Below are 16,523 nucleotides of genomic sequence, written 5' to 3'. Positions count from 1 at the left end.
TTCACCATCATAAGACTATCCATTTACCCCTAGACTTTGAAAGAGCTTGGTTTTGATTCCTATTTCCACACTTCTGTATATACCATTGCTATATATCATCAGTTTTATATATCTTTGCATTTTATAGTACTGTATTACTTAGTTTACTAATCAACACTATTGGTTACAGTAATACCAGACTCCAACGTATTATTCCATTTCTGCTGGTGTGGTAAACCCAGTCACAGGGTACGTGACAAATTGGGGCCTTGTCTGGGATTTTGAACGTCAAATTGGGGGCTGTTTGAATTGATTGGGGTAAATTCCCTTATTTAATTTGGAGTGGAAAAACAGCAGAAATGGAGTTTGAGGTTAATAGGTTTGTGGTGGATCCTACCCCGAGGGGCTGGACGAGGCTAAGAGGGATTGTACTGATGGGAATTGCTCGGAAGTTAAAGATTAAGGTGACCACTCGCATGAAGAAGGCTCAGGTACAGCTGTTAATAGCACATCATTACATAGCCGAGGGCACATTCGAGGAGGAGGTGCTGGAGACTTTGCTGAAGCACTTACTGAGGCTGAGGTTCAGCTTCAGGCAGAGAAAATGAAGTATGAATATGAGTTCCGAGTAAAACAACTGGAGGTACAAAGGCAGATAGAAGAAGCCGCAAAGCAGGGAGAGAGGGAGAAAGAGGAAAAGGAAAGCGAGCAGGAAGAAGGGGAAAAAGAGAGGCAGTTTGAGCTGGATAGGATATGAGCGTTGCAGGCAAGGGGACACATGATAGACCCAGTCAGGGGGTTCAAGGTGAGTCAGGAGATTAAGTTGGTACCACCCATTTGAGGAAGCCGATGTCGATAAGTATTTCTTACATTTTGAGAAAGTTGCTATGAATCAAGATTGGCCGAAGGAGAAGTGGGCTGTTCTGTTGCAGAGTGTTCTTAAGGGGAAGGCTCAGCAAGCCTATTCGGCATTGTCCGCAGATGAGGCAAAGTGTTATGATGAAGTAAAACAGGCTATACTTAGGGCTTACCAGTTGGTGCCTGAGGCATATAGACAAAAGTTCAGGGACTCAAGGAAGCAGTGGAATCAAACGTTTAAGGAGTTTGCATACAAGAAGTGTGTATACTTTGATCATTGGTGCGCTGCAGAAAGGGTGTTGGAAGATTTTGACCACCTCAGGGAGTTGATCCTAATTGAAGAATTTAAAAGTTGTGTTCCAGATAATATCCGGACATACCTGAATGAGAAGAAGATTACGAGCCTATCAGAAACTGCTAAGTTAGCCGCTGAATACACTTTAACTCACAAGTAAAATTTTCTCCAAGAAAGAGCCACCAGAGGGGTAGTAGGGATGGTAGAGAGAGCCCTCCGGCTAAGTCAGAGAGTAAGCCGGGGACTAGCGGAAAGGGTAAAGAGGATGAGAAGCAGTCTGGAAGGAAGTTTCCCAGTTTTACATGCTATAATTGTGGGAAAGCTGGTCACATAGCATCTCAGTGTTTCGCTCCCAAAAGAGATACAGGAAAAGGAAAAGTGACGATCCCGACTGCCTGTATTAAGCCGGCTGAAATGCCGCTGAAGGAGGGGGAGTCAAGCCGAGTTCAGGAAGGATGTGAGAAATTTCTTTCGACTGGGTTGGTATCTGTGAAGAAGTGGTCAACCCCCAGTGCAGTGAGAATCTGGAGAGACACTGGGGCTTTTCAGTACTTAATCCTAAGCAGTGTGTTGGAATTCAGTGCCGAGACAGAGATTGGTGACGTGGTGATAAAAGGGGTTGGAAAAGGGACCGAGGCAGTACCGTTGCATAAAATATTTTTGAGATGTGACTTAGTACTCAGACCAGTCACGATAGGGGTGCGGTCTGCACTCCCGATACACGATGTGGATGCTTACTCGGGAATGACCTGGCAGCGGGGGATGTGTTCCCAACAGTTCAGTTTACGAGTAAGCCTGTAAGGGCTGAGGACCCCACCCATAGATTCTGAAGTTTATCCCGCCTGTGCAGTAACCAGAAGCATGGTGAAAAAGGCTGCTGAGACAAACACTAATTTAGCTGAAACGAACCTTGATTTAGCTGTTATGAGTGATGAACAGACCTGATGGAAATGGGGTGCAGAGTTAAACCATTCCCCAACCCCCCCCTCCTGAGAACTATGAACTATTGCTGTTGCTATGCTGCTACTGAGAGAGAGAGAGAGATGACGCCCAGGCAAGAACATCTGCTGCAGATAAGAGGGAGAGAGAGACTGTTGATTTATTGTATTTTGACTCTTCCTGGATTATTTACCTTTCACTACAAGGACTTTACTTTGCTTGTTAACATTCCTCAGGAGACAGCAGGAGTGGCCCTGATTTGATGGACACAGTCATTCAGAGTTGATGGATAGCTGAGACCCTGTTAGTAGGGATAAAAGACAGGTCTGGAGAGACACCCTTCAGACACACCATTGGACACTGACTGAGTGTTGTGAACCCACAAGAAAGGTGGGAGCTTTGGAGACAGAATCAGAAGATCGGTCAATAAAGCTCACGGTGTGACAGCAGGGCCGGTGGGGACTTGTGTGTGTGTCCATTCATGCCAGAGTGACGAGTCCACCACAGAAGAACGGTCTAGCTGAAGGACGGAGAGGTCATAGCTGAAAGACCATCACAATGACACGACGGGTTTAAGAAAGCCACAGTAGGTTTGCCTGCTGCAGCTGCCTAATCTCTCGCTCTCTCACCCTCTCACCAACGATTACAACACAACAACCATAACTACCTCAGCACCGCATGAATTGAACTGAACTTTATACTCTTCTATGACAATTCATTTACCCCTAGACATCGATAGAGCTTGTTTATTATTGCTTATTATTATTCCTACACTTTTAGGTTTATTACTGCTAACTTGTTTTATATGTATATTTGCATTTTTGATACTGTATTGTGTAGTTTACTAATAAACATCTTTAGTTTTGGTACCACCACACTCCAACGGATACTTTTTTCTCTGCTGGTCTGACACCTAGTTACGGGGTACGTAACAAATTGGGGCCTCGTCTCCGGGATTTTATTACCAAATTGGGGGGCCAGTGAATCGGGATAGAAGTCCCTTATCTGATCTGGTTGTGTGGATCACCAGACGGGAAACCAGCAGAGATGGAAATTGACAAATTTTTAAACGACCCGACTTCGGGGGCATTGGAGGATGCCAGGAAGGCGAAATTGGTGAATGTTGCGAAACAATTAAATCTCTCGGCGGTGAAATCGACAATGAGAAAGTTGGATATACAGAGAGCAATAGCTGTGCATTATGTATCCGATTATGTATGCATGCATTTTGTGTGTTCCCATCGGATGTATTGGACCTGTTCCCTGAGAGGAAACCAGCCGAGGGTGAGGTTCAGTTACAGATAGAAAAATTAAGGTTGGCTGAGGAAAAGGAGAAAAGGGAGCATAAGCTCCAGATAAAGGAGATGGAGGCTGAAAGGCGGAGAGAGGAAGCTGAAAGGGAGAAGGAAGAAGCTGAAAGGCAGAGAGAAGAAGCTGATAAGCAGAGGGAGGAAAGAGAGAAAGAGAGGCAGCATGAGCTGGAAATGGAGAAGTTAAAGGCATCGCAGGGAAGAGACCGGGTAGCAAACCCAAATGAGGGGTTCAAAATTGGTCAGGAGATCCAGTTGGTACCTCCATTCGAGGAGATGGATGTCAATAAGTACTTCCTCCATTTTGAGAAAGTGGCTGTGAATCAGAACTGGCCTAAGGGGAAATGGGTTGTTCTGTTACAGAGCGTACTTAGGGGGAAGGCTCAGCAAGCGTACTCGGCATTGTCTATGGATAAGTCTAAGAATTATGATGAAGTAAAAAGGGCTATACTGAGGAGTTACGAGTTGGTGCCAGAGGCATACCGGCAGAAGTTCTGGAACTTGAGAAAGCCATGGAACCACACGTATTTAGAGTTTGCCCGTGAGATGCAAACGTATTGTGAGTGTTGGTGCACCTCAAAAGGGGTCGTTGGAGATTATGATAAACTTTTATAGTTAATACTGATGGAGCAGTTCAAAGGTTGTATCCCTGAAGGTATGAAGAAGTACTTGGACGAGAAGGAGACAGAGACTCTGTCTGTGACTGCCAAGTTAGCAGACGAGTATGCCTTAACCCACAAGACAAAGTTTTCCTCAAATAAGAGCTACCAGAGAGGCAGTAGGGACGGTAGAGAAAGCCCACCGGCTAAGGCAGAGAATAGGCCGGGAACTAGTGGAAAAGGCCGGGAGGAGGAAAAGCAGGCTGGCAGGAAGGTTCCCAACTTTACGTGTTATAATTGCGGGAAAGCAGGCCACATAGCATCTAAGTGCTTTGCTCCGAAGAAGGAGACAGGAAAAGGGAAAACAGCAATCCCGACTGGTTGCATTGAGCCGGTCAACAGATCGATGAGGAAGACTAAGTTAGATAGAGCCCAAGAGGGGCGTGAGAAGTTTATCTCGGAAGGGACGGTGTCTGTGAAGGAGGGTGAAACCCCAGTTCCAGTGCGGATCTGGAGAGATACTGGGGCTAGACAGTCATTCATTTTAAGGAAGGTGTTAAGACTTCGGTCCTGAGACTGAGACCGGGGAGGTTGTGTTAAGAGGTATCGGAAAAGGGACTGAGGCCGTACCTTTGCACAAGATATTTCTGAAATGTGACCTGATATCTGGACCCGTCGAAATAGGGGTGCAGTCGAAACTACCGATGGACGGCGTGGACATCCTACTTGGTAACGATCTGGCAGGTGGTGATGTGTATTCAGCAGTGAAATTAACAAGTAAGCCTGTAAGTGCTGAGGACCCGCCCATAGATGCCAAGATTTATCCCGCATGCGCAATCACTCACAGCATGTCTAGAAAGGCGGCTGAGACAGGAACCCGTTTAAATGAGTCCAGTGTTGATTTAGCGGAGACATTTTTACCGACCTTGTATAAAAAGGGGTTACTGGATGAGGAGGAAAAGGATAGTGGGGTGAAGGAGAGTAAAGGAGAGGAGGTGGATCTACCATTAGCAAGGAGGGAATTTATAAAGGAGCAGAAATGTGATGAGGAGCTTGTGGCATTGAGAGAGTCAGCCCTTTCTGATGTAGAAATTGATAAGGAACCAGAGGGCTACTACAACATCACCAAGTTGTTTATCCTTAAATTCCAAAACAAACTGTAATTGACTCACAGGCACCTTGTTAACAAGCCACTGTTCCTTCAGCATGGTCAAGGCTTCTAAAATCAATCCAGACTTTAAATTTACTTTATTCAAAAGTTTAGTAACACTTTTCCCCTCAATATCTTCAATAACATCCATCTCACCAGTTTTCATCTTATCATTAACTTTTACCACAAGTGACTGAGAATTCTCACTTTCTACCGGTGCCAAGGTTAACCCTTTCTCCACTGAACCAAGTCTATCTGACCCAAAAGAATTCTCAGATGGCTCCGTGGCTGATTACTTACTTTTGCTCCAAGGACACTTTTGCCTGCTTGTAAGATTCTTGCTGAGACAGCAAGGCGGGACCAGGTGATGGACGGCCGGTGTCCTGCAAGTGATGATAAAAAGCAGGTCTGCGAAGACACAAGCAGACACACCACAGGACACTGAAAGAGCGTTGTGCACCCCCGTGAAGGTGGGGGTTTGGAGGATCAATTTGGGGGAATCGATCAGAGGCTCACAGTGTGTGAAGGCAAACCAGTGTGTGTCCACCCTTGCCTGGGTGACAGGCTCACCACTGAAGAACAGTCGTGCCTGGTACGGGGTCACAATCAGTGACCGTAACAGGACAGGAAGACAATGGAAGGTTTGACTGCAACTGCATCACCTCTCTCTCTCTCTCTGTTACACCAGCAACTACCTCGACTAAACTAAACTGAACTCTTCACCATTGTAAGACTATCCATTTACCCCTAGACTTTGAAAGAGCTTGGTTTTGATTCCTATTTCCACACTTCTGTATATATCATTGCTAACCAGTTTTATATATATTTGCATTGTATTACTTAGTTTACTAATAAACACTATTGGTTCCAGTAATACCAGACTCCAATGTATTATTCCATTTCTGCTGGTTTGGTAACCAGGTCATGGGGTACATGACAAGTCACTGTATCAGTAATATTTGAGTAATACAGTAAATACGTTGTTTGATTAGGCATTCTTTTTTGTTTACATAATTCATTATGGTTATATGTACAGTACAAAATTACATATGTCATGACACCACTACATGATATGTGCTCACTTTGCTTAAAGTAAAAAATATAAGACCATAAAACTTGGGAGCAAATTAAGCCATTCAGTCCATCGAGTCTACTCTGTCATTCTATCATGGCTAATTCCACTCAACCCCATATACCTGCCTATTCACCATATTCTTTGATACCCTGACTGATCAGGAAAACTATCAACTTCTCCCTTAAATATATGCACGGACTTGTCCTCCACCACAGTATTCCACAGATTCACTACTCTCTGGCTAAAATATTCTTCCTTTGTTCTAAAGGGTCACCCCTCAATTTTGAGGCTGTGCCCTCAAGTTCTGGATACCCCCACCAAAGGAAACATCCTCTCCACATCCATCCTATCTAGTCTTTTCAACATTCAGTACGTTTCAATGAGATCCACACATATTCTAAATTCCAATGAGTGCATTGCCAAACGCTCCTCATATGTTAACCCCTTCATTCCCGGAATCATCATCGTGAACCTCTTCTGGACTCTGTCCAATGACAACACATCCTTTCTGAGATATGGGGCCCAAAGCTTACAAAGTTAGACTTACGCTCCAGCTTTGTGTTCTGGCTTTTAATTACTTTTAAGATTTGGAGTTACAAAACATAACAGTGACGACAAGGTATTTTTAAAATAAACCCAAGACGACTACCTACCTGTGGAAGCATAGTGTGACGTTCAAGTTAAAAATACAGCGCAGCACGTGTTCTTCAGAAGGGAAGACACAATCAAGTTTTTTAAAAAAGGGCAGAAAATGGAAGAATTCACAGGTTCATAAAAAGTGAATACTGGTTCATAATAATCATTAAAAAAAGAGTAGAAAGGGCTAGTTACATTGGAAAGATAGATGCAGTCAATAGCTCAAGTGGTAACTAGCTCGTGTATACTGAGCAAATTGAACAACATTTTGAAGCAAATAAAATAGCCAATGAGAAATGAGTACCAAGTGCATTGGGTTTAAAGGCATACTGTTTGCTTTGAAGTTTAACTGTTCCAACCAAACCAGCTGACATGAGCTTTGCTGATATTGTGACAGTATTGCAGGAACACCAAAACAATCTTTTTTTTTAAAATCTTTTTCTCTTCCCTGTGTAGTCCATTTATGTCCAACATGCTCTTTGTTTCGCCTTTAAATCTGCATTGGTCTGGTGTATGTGAGTCCTTGCTACAGCGGTAATACAATTTGTCGACCAGACAGACCTCCATCTAGACGCTGCCATTTTGGTCACACTCACTTTCATTCCTGACTGCAAATCAATTGTGTCTCAGTCTGCCATTTCCATTGATACAGCTATTTCAGCTGTCCTTTAAAATGTGAGTTGTGCTTCAATTAGGAGCCATTTTTGAATGCTTCTTGTGAGATTCCACAAAATAACCAATTTCTCAGTATATCATTAAGCCCATTATCAAACTGACAATTTTTAGACAACCCCTTCAATTCAGCCACATATGCTGATAAGAATCCTCCTTCCTTAATGTGTACTTATGAAACCTAAAGCATTCTGCTATCAACAAAGGTTTTGGTTCTACAATAGGCTCTTGATGTCTGCATTGGATGCCTTGGAATTCTCTTTAACCCTACTTGCCAAGAACTTTACATGACCCCTCCTGGCCCTCTTCATGCCCTTCTTGAGTTCTTTTCTCATGGCTTTAAGGAAATGTTAATTCATACCTTTCTTTTAGCAGTGCTTTGTGTCTTTTCCTGTTCACATAATTCTGCTTCTTTCTCTTTCAGTGACTCATTCTCTTCATTGTGTTCATGGTCCCCACTGTCATCATCTTTCAGGCTACAAAAAATTATATTTTTTAAACTTTAAAACATGCTTACCTGAACACTATTTCTCCAGGAGGAACATTTTAGTGCACAATTTTTGTGTTCGTGATTGGGGAAATTTTTAAGATGAGGAAAGAATAAGGCCAACCACTGGAAAAAATCTCTTGCAACACACACAGAGTGCTGGAGGGACTCAGCAGGCCAGGCAGCATCTATGGAAAAGGGTAAACAGTCAACGCTTCGGGCCGAGACACTTCATCAGGACTGGCAGAAAAGATGAGAAGTTAGAGCAAGAAGGTGGGGGCAGTGGAGGAAGAAGTACAAGGTAGTAAGTGATAGGTTAAACTGGGAGTGAGAGGGGATGAAGTCAAGAGCTTGGAAGTTGATTGACGAAAGAGATAAAGGGTTGGGGAAGGGGGAATCTGATAGGAGAGGACCAAAGGCACGGAAGAAACGGAAGGGGGAGGTGGTGAGTAGGTAAGGAGATAATGTGAGAGGGGGAAACAAACACAATCTCTCACACACACAAAATTATTACAGCATCATATACAGGCCTTTCAGTCTACAATGCTGTGCCGACCTTCTAGCTTACTCCAAGATCAAGCTAACCCTTCCCTCCTACATAACCCTCTATTTTTCTATCATTCATGTGCTAAGAGCATCGTAAATGCCCCTAATATATCTGCCTCCACCACCATCCTAGCAGTGTGTTCCACACACCCACCACTATCTGTGTAAAGGAACTTAATATACTTTCCTCAAAAACATCTTAAAATTCTGCCCCTTCGTATTAGCCATTTCTGCCCTGGGGGAAAAGTTTCTGGCTGTTCCCTCAATATTTATCATTTATCATCTTGTACACCTCTATCAAATCACCTCTCATCCTCCTTCTCTCCAAAGAGAAAAACATTAACTCACTCAACTTATCTCCGTAAGGCATGCTCTCTAGTCCAGGCAGCATTCTGGTGAAATCTTCTCTGCACTCCCTCTAAAGATTCCACATCCTTCCTAAATAATGAGGCGACCAGAACTGACCACAATATTCCAAGTTTAGTTTAACCAAGATACCTTGGCTAAGAGTAGTTGGGATTAGACAGGTAATTACAGGCCAGTGAGTTTTATTTCTCTCAGGTTCAAAGTTCAAAGTAAATTTATTATTAAAATACATGTATGTAAAATCCCCAGATTCATTTTCTTGTGGGCACTCACAGTAAGTACAAAGAAACAGCAAAAACGGAAGCAAAATAATAAGAAGAAATAATTTAGCAATAAATATTAAGAATAAGAGATAACCCCGGTCAATCCCACCACTGCCTGTAAGGGAGTTTGAACACTCTCCCCGTGAATGCACGGGTTTCCTCCTCCACATTCCAAAGACGTACCGGTGAGTGGGTTCATTGGGCCAGAAGGGCCTGTTACTGTGCTGCATCTTTAAATAAAAAGCACATTTGAGGCAGGCACATGAGCAACCATCTAGTTAAGGAGAGGTTTAGACAGCTATGGGCCAGATGGGACCAGCTCACAGGGCCACACAGAGGCCGGTGACGAGTTAGGTCAAACAGCCTGTGTGGAATGGTTTTGAGAGGTTGGCAGTGAAACATTATCAACTCCTGCCTCAGAAGCAACTTGGGTCCACTCTAATCTGCTGACTGCCACAACAGGTCTACAACAGATGCCAACTCATTGACTCATCACTCAACCCTGGAACATCTAGACTTCAAAAATGAATATATCAGGATGTTCTTTATTGATTACAGCTCGACATATAGGAAGAGTGAATGAAAATCTAAGGTCAACAACTTTAAATTCCTCAGTGTTATTATTTTAGAGGACCTGTCCTGGGCCCAGCACACAAGTAAAATTACAAAACAGAGAAGAGCCTCTAATTCCTTAGGAGTTTGCAAAGATTCAACACTTAAAACTTTGACAAACTTCTATAGGTATGTGGTGGCCAGTATATTAACTGGTGTTTCCTGGAATACAGCCCAGTCCATCACAGTAAAGACCTCCCCACCATTGAGCACATCTACATGAGGCGTTGTTACAGGAAAGCAGCATCCATCATCAGTGACCCCCACCGCACATGACATGCTCCCTTCTCGCTGCTGTCACTGGGAAGAAGGTACAGGAGCCTCAGGACTCACACAGCCAGATTTAGGAACAGTTACTACCCCTCAACCATCAGGCTCTTGAACCAAAGGGGATAACTTCACTCAATTTCACTTGCTCCTTCACTGAACTGTTCCCACAACCTGTAGACTCACATTCAAGGACTCTTCATTTCATATTCCTGATAGTTATTGCTGATTTATTTCTTATTATTGTTTTTTCCTTTTGCATTTGCACAGTTTGTTGTCTTCTGCACTTGGTTGAACATCTTAGTGTGATCTTTCATTGATTCTTTTATGGTTGATATTCTGTTACGGATTTGTTGAGTATGTCCTAGGGAAAATGAATCTCAGGGCTGCACATGGTGACATATGTCTACTTTGATAATAAATTTACTTTGACGTTTTGAACTTTGAATATTAAAATCTGGAGGAAAGGGGTAGAGCAAAAGCTGACATATGATAAGTGCATCCAGATGAGGGGTTGGGCAACAGATAGGGTGGATGGAAAGAGAGTGGAAATCATGTATGATGATAGGTGGAAGGAACTGAAGATGATAGGCTGGTTGGAGAGAAAGGTGATGCATGGAATGAATGGATTGAGATGGGGAGGGGAATCAGTGTGTAGATGATGGTTAGATGGGGAGGGTAGAGGAAAGGAAAGAAATAAGATGATGGGAGGCAATTCAAGATGAGAGAGAAGTAACAAGGAGAAAAGGGACAGAGAGCACTGGATAACAGAAGTTAAAGAATTCGATGTTCATGCCGCTAGGTTGGAGAATGCTCAATCATGATGTGCTGTTCATATTTGTACCTAACCTTGACCTGGTAGTGGAGGAGATTATGGACAGGTATGTCATTGCCAGGGTGAGAAAGGGAAATAGGATTAAAACACCTGCCCACTAGGAGGTCCCAGCTGGCACGGGGGATGGGGCAATGGTGGTGCTCAACAGAGTGGTCACTCAATCTGCGCCCAGTCTCACCATCACAGAGGAGGCCGCAACAGGAGCACCAGGTGCAATAAATAACACACTAGAATTCATGTAAAATACTGCCACGCCTGGAGGAGTTGATGAAGGGCCTAGATAATGGTAAGGGAAGTGTAGGAGTGTTGCCCATGTGGAGTTTACATGGTTTCCTCCCACAGTAAAAGTGTGCCAGTAAGCTCACTTGATACTGTAAACTGCCTCTTTGTGTACAAAAAGAGGAAGTGATAAGAAAGTCAAAGTTGAGTTTATTGTCACCTCCACAAGTAGAAGCATGCACAGTGCAACAAAAACTTGCTTGCAGCAGCACCTCAGGCATATACATATCATTATACAAGCTGCATTCACAAAAAGATACAAATTTAATGAATACTACACAATTTTTAGAAGTAAATAATACAATTAGAACCATTTTAGGATAAAGTGATCATAATGCTACTAAACTATAATAATCAAGGTCCTAAAGAAGGGTCTCAGCCCGAAATGACGACTGTTGATTCATTTACATAGATGCTGTCTGACCTGCTGAGTTCCTCAGATGTGTATGTGTGAATTTCCAGTAGCTGCAGAATCTCTTGAGTTTATGATCAGGGCTTTGCCAGTATGCTCAAGAACCAAATAATTAAAAGGAAGTGATTCCATGAATGAAAGGGTTATCATATGAGGAATGTTTGATGGCCCTGGGTCTGTACTCACTGGAATTCAGAAGGATGGGGAGGGGATCTCATTGAAACCTTTCGAATGTTGAAAGGCCTAGACACAGTAGATATTAAAAGGATGTTTCCCATGGTGGGAGTCTAGGACAAGAGGGCACAAACTCAGGATAGAGGGGTGCCCTTTCAAAACAGATGCAGAGAAATTTCTTTAGCCAAAGGGTGGTGAACTTGTGGAATTTGTTGCCACATGCAGCTGTGGAGGCCAGGTCGTTGGGTGTATTTAAGGCAGATTGATAAAAGGTTCTTGATTGGACATGGTGTCAAAGGTTATGGAGAGAAGGCCGGGAATTAGGGTTGAGGAGAGAAAAAAAAAGATCAGCCACGATTGAATGGCGGAGCAGATTCAATGGGCCAGATGGCCTAATTCTGCTCCTATGTCTTATGGTCTAAGTAGCTATTCTTGAACCTGTTCAATTAGGATTTCGGCCTTCTTGTACCCCAAGGGTTCCCAACTTTTTTTAATGCCAAGGACCATTAACCGAGGGGCCTATGAACCCCAGGGTGGGAACCCCTGTTGTACATCCTGCCCAACAGTGGTTGCAAGAAGCTGGTATGACCTGGATGGTGGGGATCAGTGATCACTACACAAAGGCGTAGGAGGTATTCACCATGTCAGGCAGCATCTATGGAAAGAAATAAACAGTCGACTTTTGGGTGGAGATACTTTATCAGGACTTAATTGTGGATGTTGCCTTTTTGAGGCAGCGTGAGAGACTGAAAGGTGACAGGGAATAAAGCAACACACACAAAATGCTGGTGGAACACAGCAGGCCAGAGAGCATCTACAGGAAAAAGCACTGTCAACGTTTCCGGCCGAGACCCTTTGTCAGGACTAACTGAAAGAAGAGATAGTAAAAGATTTGAAAGTAGAGGGGGAGGGGTAGATCCGAAATGATAGGAGACGACCGAAGAGGACGGGGTGAAGCTGAGAGCCGGGAAGGTGATTTTGGCAAAAGGGATACAAAGCTGGAGAAGGGAAAGGATCATGGGACTGGAGGCCTAGGGAGAAAGAAAGGGGGAGGGAAGCACCAGAGGGAGATGGAGAACAGGCACAAAATGATGGGCAGAGAAAGAGAAAAAAAAGGGGAGAGGGAAATAAGTAAATCAGGGATGGGGTAAGAAAGGGAGGGGGGCATTAACAGAAGTTAGAGAAATCAATGTTCATGCCATCAGGTTGGAGGCTACCCAGACGGAATATAAGGTGTTGTTCCTCCAACCTGAATAAAAATGCAGTAACTTCAAGAGCGCTTCTTCTCCTAGATTTTTTAGCATAACATAGCATATTAGATCTTTCCCTGGGGAGGTTGGTCTCGATCTCTTTATTGCTCTCACCATTTCTGCCAAAGTAAATGGATCATCAATTATATCATCTGTTTCTTTCCTCCTGTTTAACACACCTGGGTATTGACTCATTGTTCTTTCCCTTCTCCTTCTCCCTTCTTTAGACAAATTTTCTGAACTATGTATCTTTACAAATGACTTGGCCATGATCTCAGCCTTATCCCTGCTGGAGACTGCTGTTTCCTCCTCAGATATCATTACTGGATACTCCCAATCCCTTCTATCTCCCCCCATCCTCTTAATCATTCCCCATACCTCTCCCACAGGCGTTGTTCTTCCTATTTTGTTGCAAAAACTCCTCCAACTTGCCCTTTTAGCTTGATGTATACTTCTTCCCACCACTGCCTGTGCCTTCTTATATTGAATCAAATGCTGCATATTATGGGTTCTTTTAACTAGCCTGAATGCTCTATTTCTGTTTTTTACAGCCTGACAACATTCCTCTGTCCACCATAGCACTATTTTTCTATTCATCCTATTTTTACTCCTGGGTATAGATCCTTCTGCTGCCATAATAATTGAAGTCACCTGACTGTTTAATTCATCTATATCTCCAGAAATGTCAATCTTTGTCAATGCTTCTTCACTTAACTTCTGGAACTTACCCCAATCTGCTTTCCAAACACCCATTTTGGGACTCCCCCACCTGGTCTTAGTTCAACTCTTTCACCCACTGAACATAAAACTGGATAGTGATCACTGCCTACTGTTGAAGCAGTTCAAACTCCCCAGTTACTAATGCCAGCCAAGACATTAGACACTAACGTAATATCTAATACCGACTCAGTTCCTGTTGTTATGTTTATCCTTGTTCCTCTACCATCATTCATACATACCAAATCCCTTTCTTCCATGAAATCTTCAATTACCGTTCCATTTGAACCTGTAATCGGATCCCCCCATATTGTGCTGTGAGCATTGAAATCTGCACACCACACTACTTTGTCTATTTTGTCCTTGTATCCTTAGTAGGCTGTCCAAATCCAACCTTTTACATGGATTGTAGTAGTTAATTATAACCACTCCCTCCCCTCTCTCCCATATTTCCACCATTATGTATTCCTGATCGTCTCCTTTTTCCAGTACTCTATACGGTATACCTTGCTTGACTAACATAGCACAACCTCTTCCTCCCCCTAGATCTCTATCTTTCCTTATCATTGTATACCCATGTACCACAAAGTCTAAAGCTGGTTTCAACCAAGTTTCCTGAATACACACTACATCCGGTTTTACAACCATTTCCTTAATAAAGTCCTTAAATTCCTGGCCATTGGCCAGTAAACTCCTTGCATTCCATTGCAAAAGAATCACCATAACGAGTACTAACCAACCTATGACACTTCCTGGCTTGACTGATTAGTGAGGTTCTCCCTCACTTCTTCCCATGTCAGTCCTACTAACCCTAAATGGTTTACTGCTGCTTTGACCACCAGCTGAATTTTGTCACTTTTTGACTTTACCTTTGCCGTACTATTAATGACTCCTGCAATGAATGTTACTAGAGCTTTTTTTCCCACATAAATCCTGTCATTTACTCTTCGCTGCATCTCTTGCATCCCTATTACTCTCTGGTCATTAGGAGCATTATTCTGTTCTCTTGACATTCTTACAGCTTCTGCATAAGTGATCTTTCTTTTCACTCTTATTTCTTGAATTTTATTCTCCCGTCTCATAACCTCACACCCACTATAAACCACATTATGAGCTCCTCCACAATTACAGCATTACTCCTGTTCCGCACTTTCCATATTCATGATCATCCCATCTAGCACATCTCCTCTGCCTTTTACAGTTTTTAGCTATGTGTCCAAACCTTTGACAATTATAGCCCCTCAATGGTTTTGACCTTACTGGGTAACTCATGAAACCCAGGAACACTTTCCTTGGCACTCTTTCTTCTTCAAATTCAATCAATACTGTTTCACTTTCCTTTTTCATTCCCTCCTTTGTTGTTTTCAGTCTTAGAACATTAATTACTTTCCCCCCTTTGATATTCCTCTTCAACTCCTCCATGTTTATACTCATTGGTACACCCGTGATCACTCCTTTACAACCACCATTTCGTGCTCCCACCCTCCCTGTATATTCCACCTTGCATTTTCCGATCTCTTTTAGCTTGAGTGCTTTCTCAAGTTGTTCCTCATTCACACATCTTACCAATAGATTGCCATCATTAAGGACTTTTGCAAATACTATTTCCCCTATCTTATTTGCCAGAGTTGTTGTTAGCACAAACAGGTTAATTTTCTTCATGTGTCCTTGTGCCTTCTCATTAAACCTAATTATGACAACACCTCCTCTCTGAACTTGTTCATCTTCCTCACTTTCAGAACTCTCTCCACTGTCATCTTATTCTTTTATTCCCTTTGTCTCGGTTTTCATTCATCCATCCCCTCACTATCTCCTTATTACCTTTATTTCTCCCTTCACAATAATCCATTTCTCCCCAGCTGCCTAACTCTGATCCCAAATCCCTATCTCGCTCCTTCTCCACTCTCTTTCCCACAGGCCCTCCTCTCGCCTTGTCTGCCATTACCAGACCCAGGCAACCCCCTCCCAGCAATTCCCGCTCCTTCCCCACTCTCTTTCCCTCAACAAGTTCCAAACCACATTCACACATGCACCACCGCGTTCGCCCCCAGCCAGCTCCACCATCAGCAGATTTCCTCGTGTTTGAGGGAATAAAATAGTTCTATTGAAATGACATGGCATACCCACAGCCAATCAGGTGGCCCCGATTTCTGTACCAATGACGAATCAAATTATCCCAGACCCCGCCCCAGCAACCAATCAAGTAGCCCGGTTCCCACACCGGCAACCAATCAAGTGGTTCCCAGGACCCCCAACAACGGCCAATCAAGTAGTCCCAGGAACCGCATCCAGACCAATCAAACAATTCTGGGTAGGACACGTCCCGTCCCTAATCAGGGACGCTACTCGGAGCGGGACTTCCACCCGGCTCGAGCTGTCAGCCACCTCAAGAAAGTTTTTTTTGTTCAGGAAACAGATTGTCAAAATATCGATAACTTACGCTTGGAATTTGTTATTCATATCTTCAAGAATTCCGAGAGAAAATAACGAATATTAAGTAAAAGAACGTAATTATACAAAAATAGCTACTTTAAAAAAATACACGCCAGCCTCTCAACGAAGAGGCCGAATCTCCGGCGGCGATTATGCGCATGCGTTCTAGCCACGGCCACGGCAAATGGTTCAGGCCAAACTTCAGCGGAGCGAAAATCTCGATTTCAAAACCTGCTCTGGTCATAATTTTGATTTTCCCAGTCTATTAATTGAGATAATGAATTTAGAAATGAGCACACACCCGTACTTATCTGCGACGATGTATTTAGATCTTATTTGTAAAACTGATTTTTAAAGTATATGAGGTTA

At 43.2% G+C, this 16,523-nt stretch overlaps 1 protein-coding gene across 1 annotated transcript in view; it reads right to left on the bottom strand.

Annotated features, from left to right (window-relative positions):
* LOC140729341 (eukaryotic translation initiation factor 4E type 2-like) overlaps positions 1-16,321 on the bottom strand; it is a 45,673-nt gene extending 29,352 nt beyond the window's left edge. Inside the window, exons 1-2 of the mRNA XM_073048984.1 lie at positions 16,162-16,321; positions 7,875-7,989 (exon numbers count right to left, since the gene is read on the bottom strand). Of these exons, the coding sequence (XP_072905085.1) occupies positions 7,875-7,989; positions 16,162-16,181 (135 nt within the window). The 5' untranslated portion in view covers positions 16,182-16,321. The remainder of the gene's footprint in view (positions 1-7,874; positions 7,990-16,161) is intronic.
* Positions 16,322-16,523: the final 202 nt, after the last annotated feature.

The sequence above is a fragment of the Hemitrygon akajei genome, chromosome 6 (assembly GCF_048418815.1).
Source record: "Hemitrygon akajei chromosome 6, sHemAka1.3, whole genome shotgun sequence".
In the NCBI taxonomy this organism is placed as follows: domain Eukaryota; kingdom Metazoa; phylum Chordata; class Chondrichthyes; order Myliobatiformes; family Dasyatidae; genus Hemitrygon; species Hemitrygon akajei.
The sequence above is the reverse complement of the archived record's forward strand: the minus strand, read 5'-3'. Positions and strand labels throughout refer to the sequence as shown.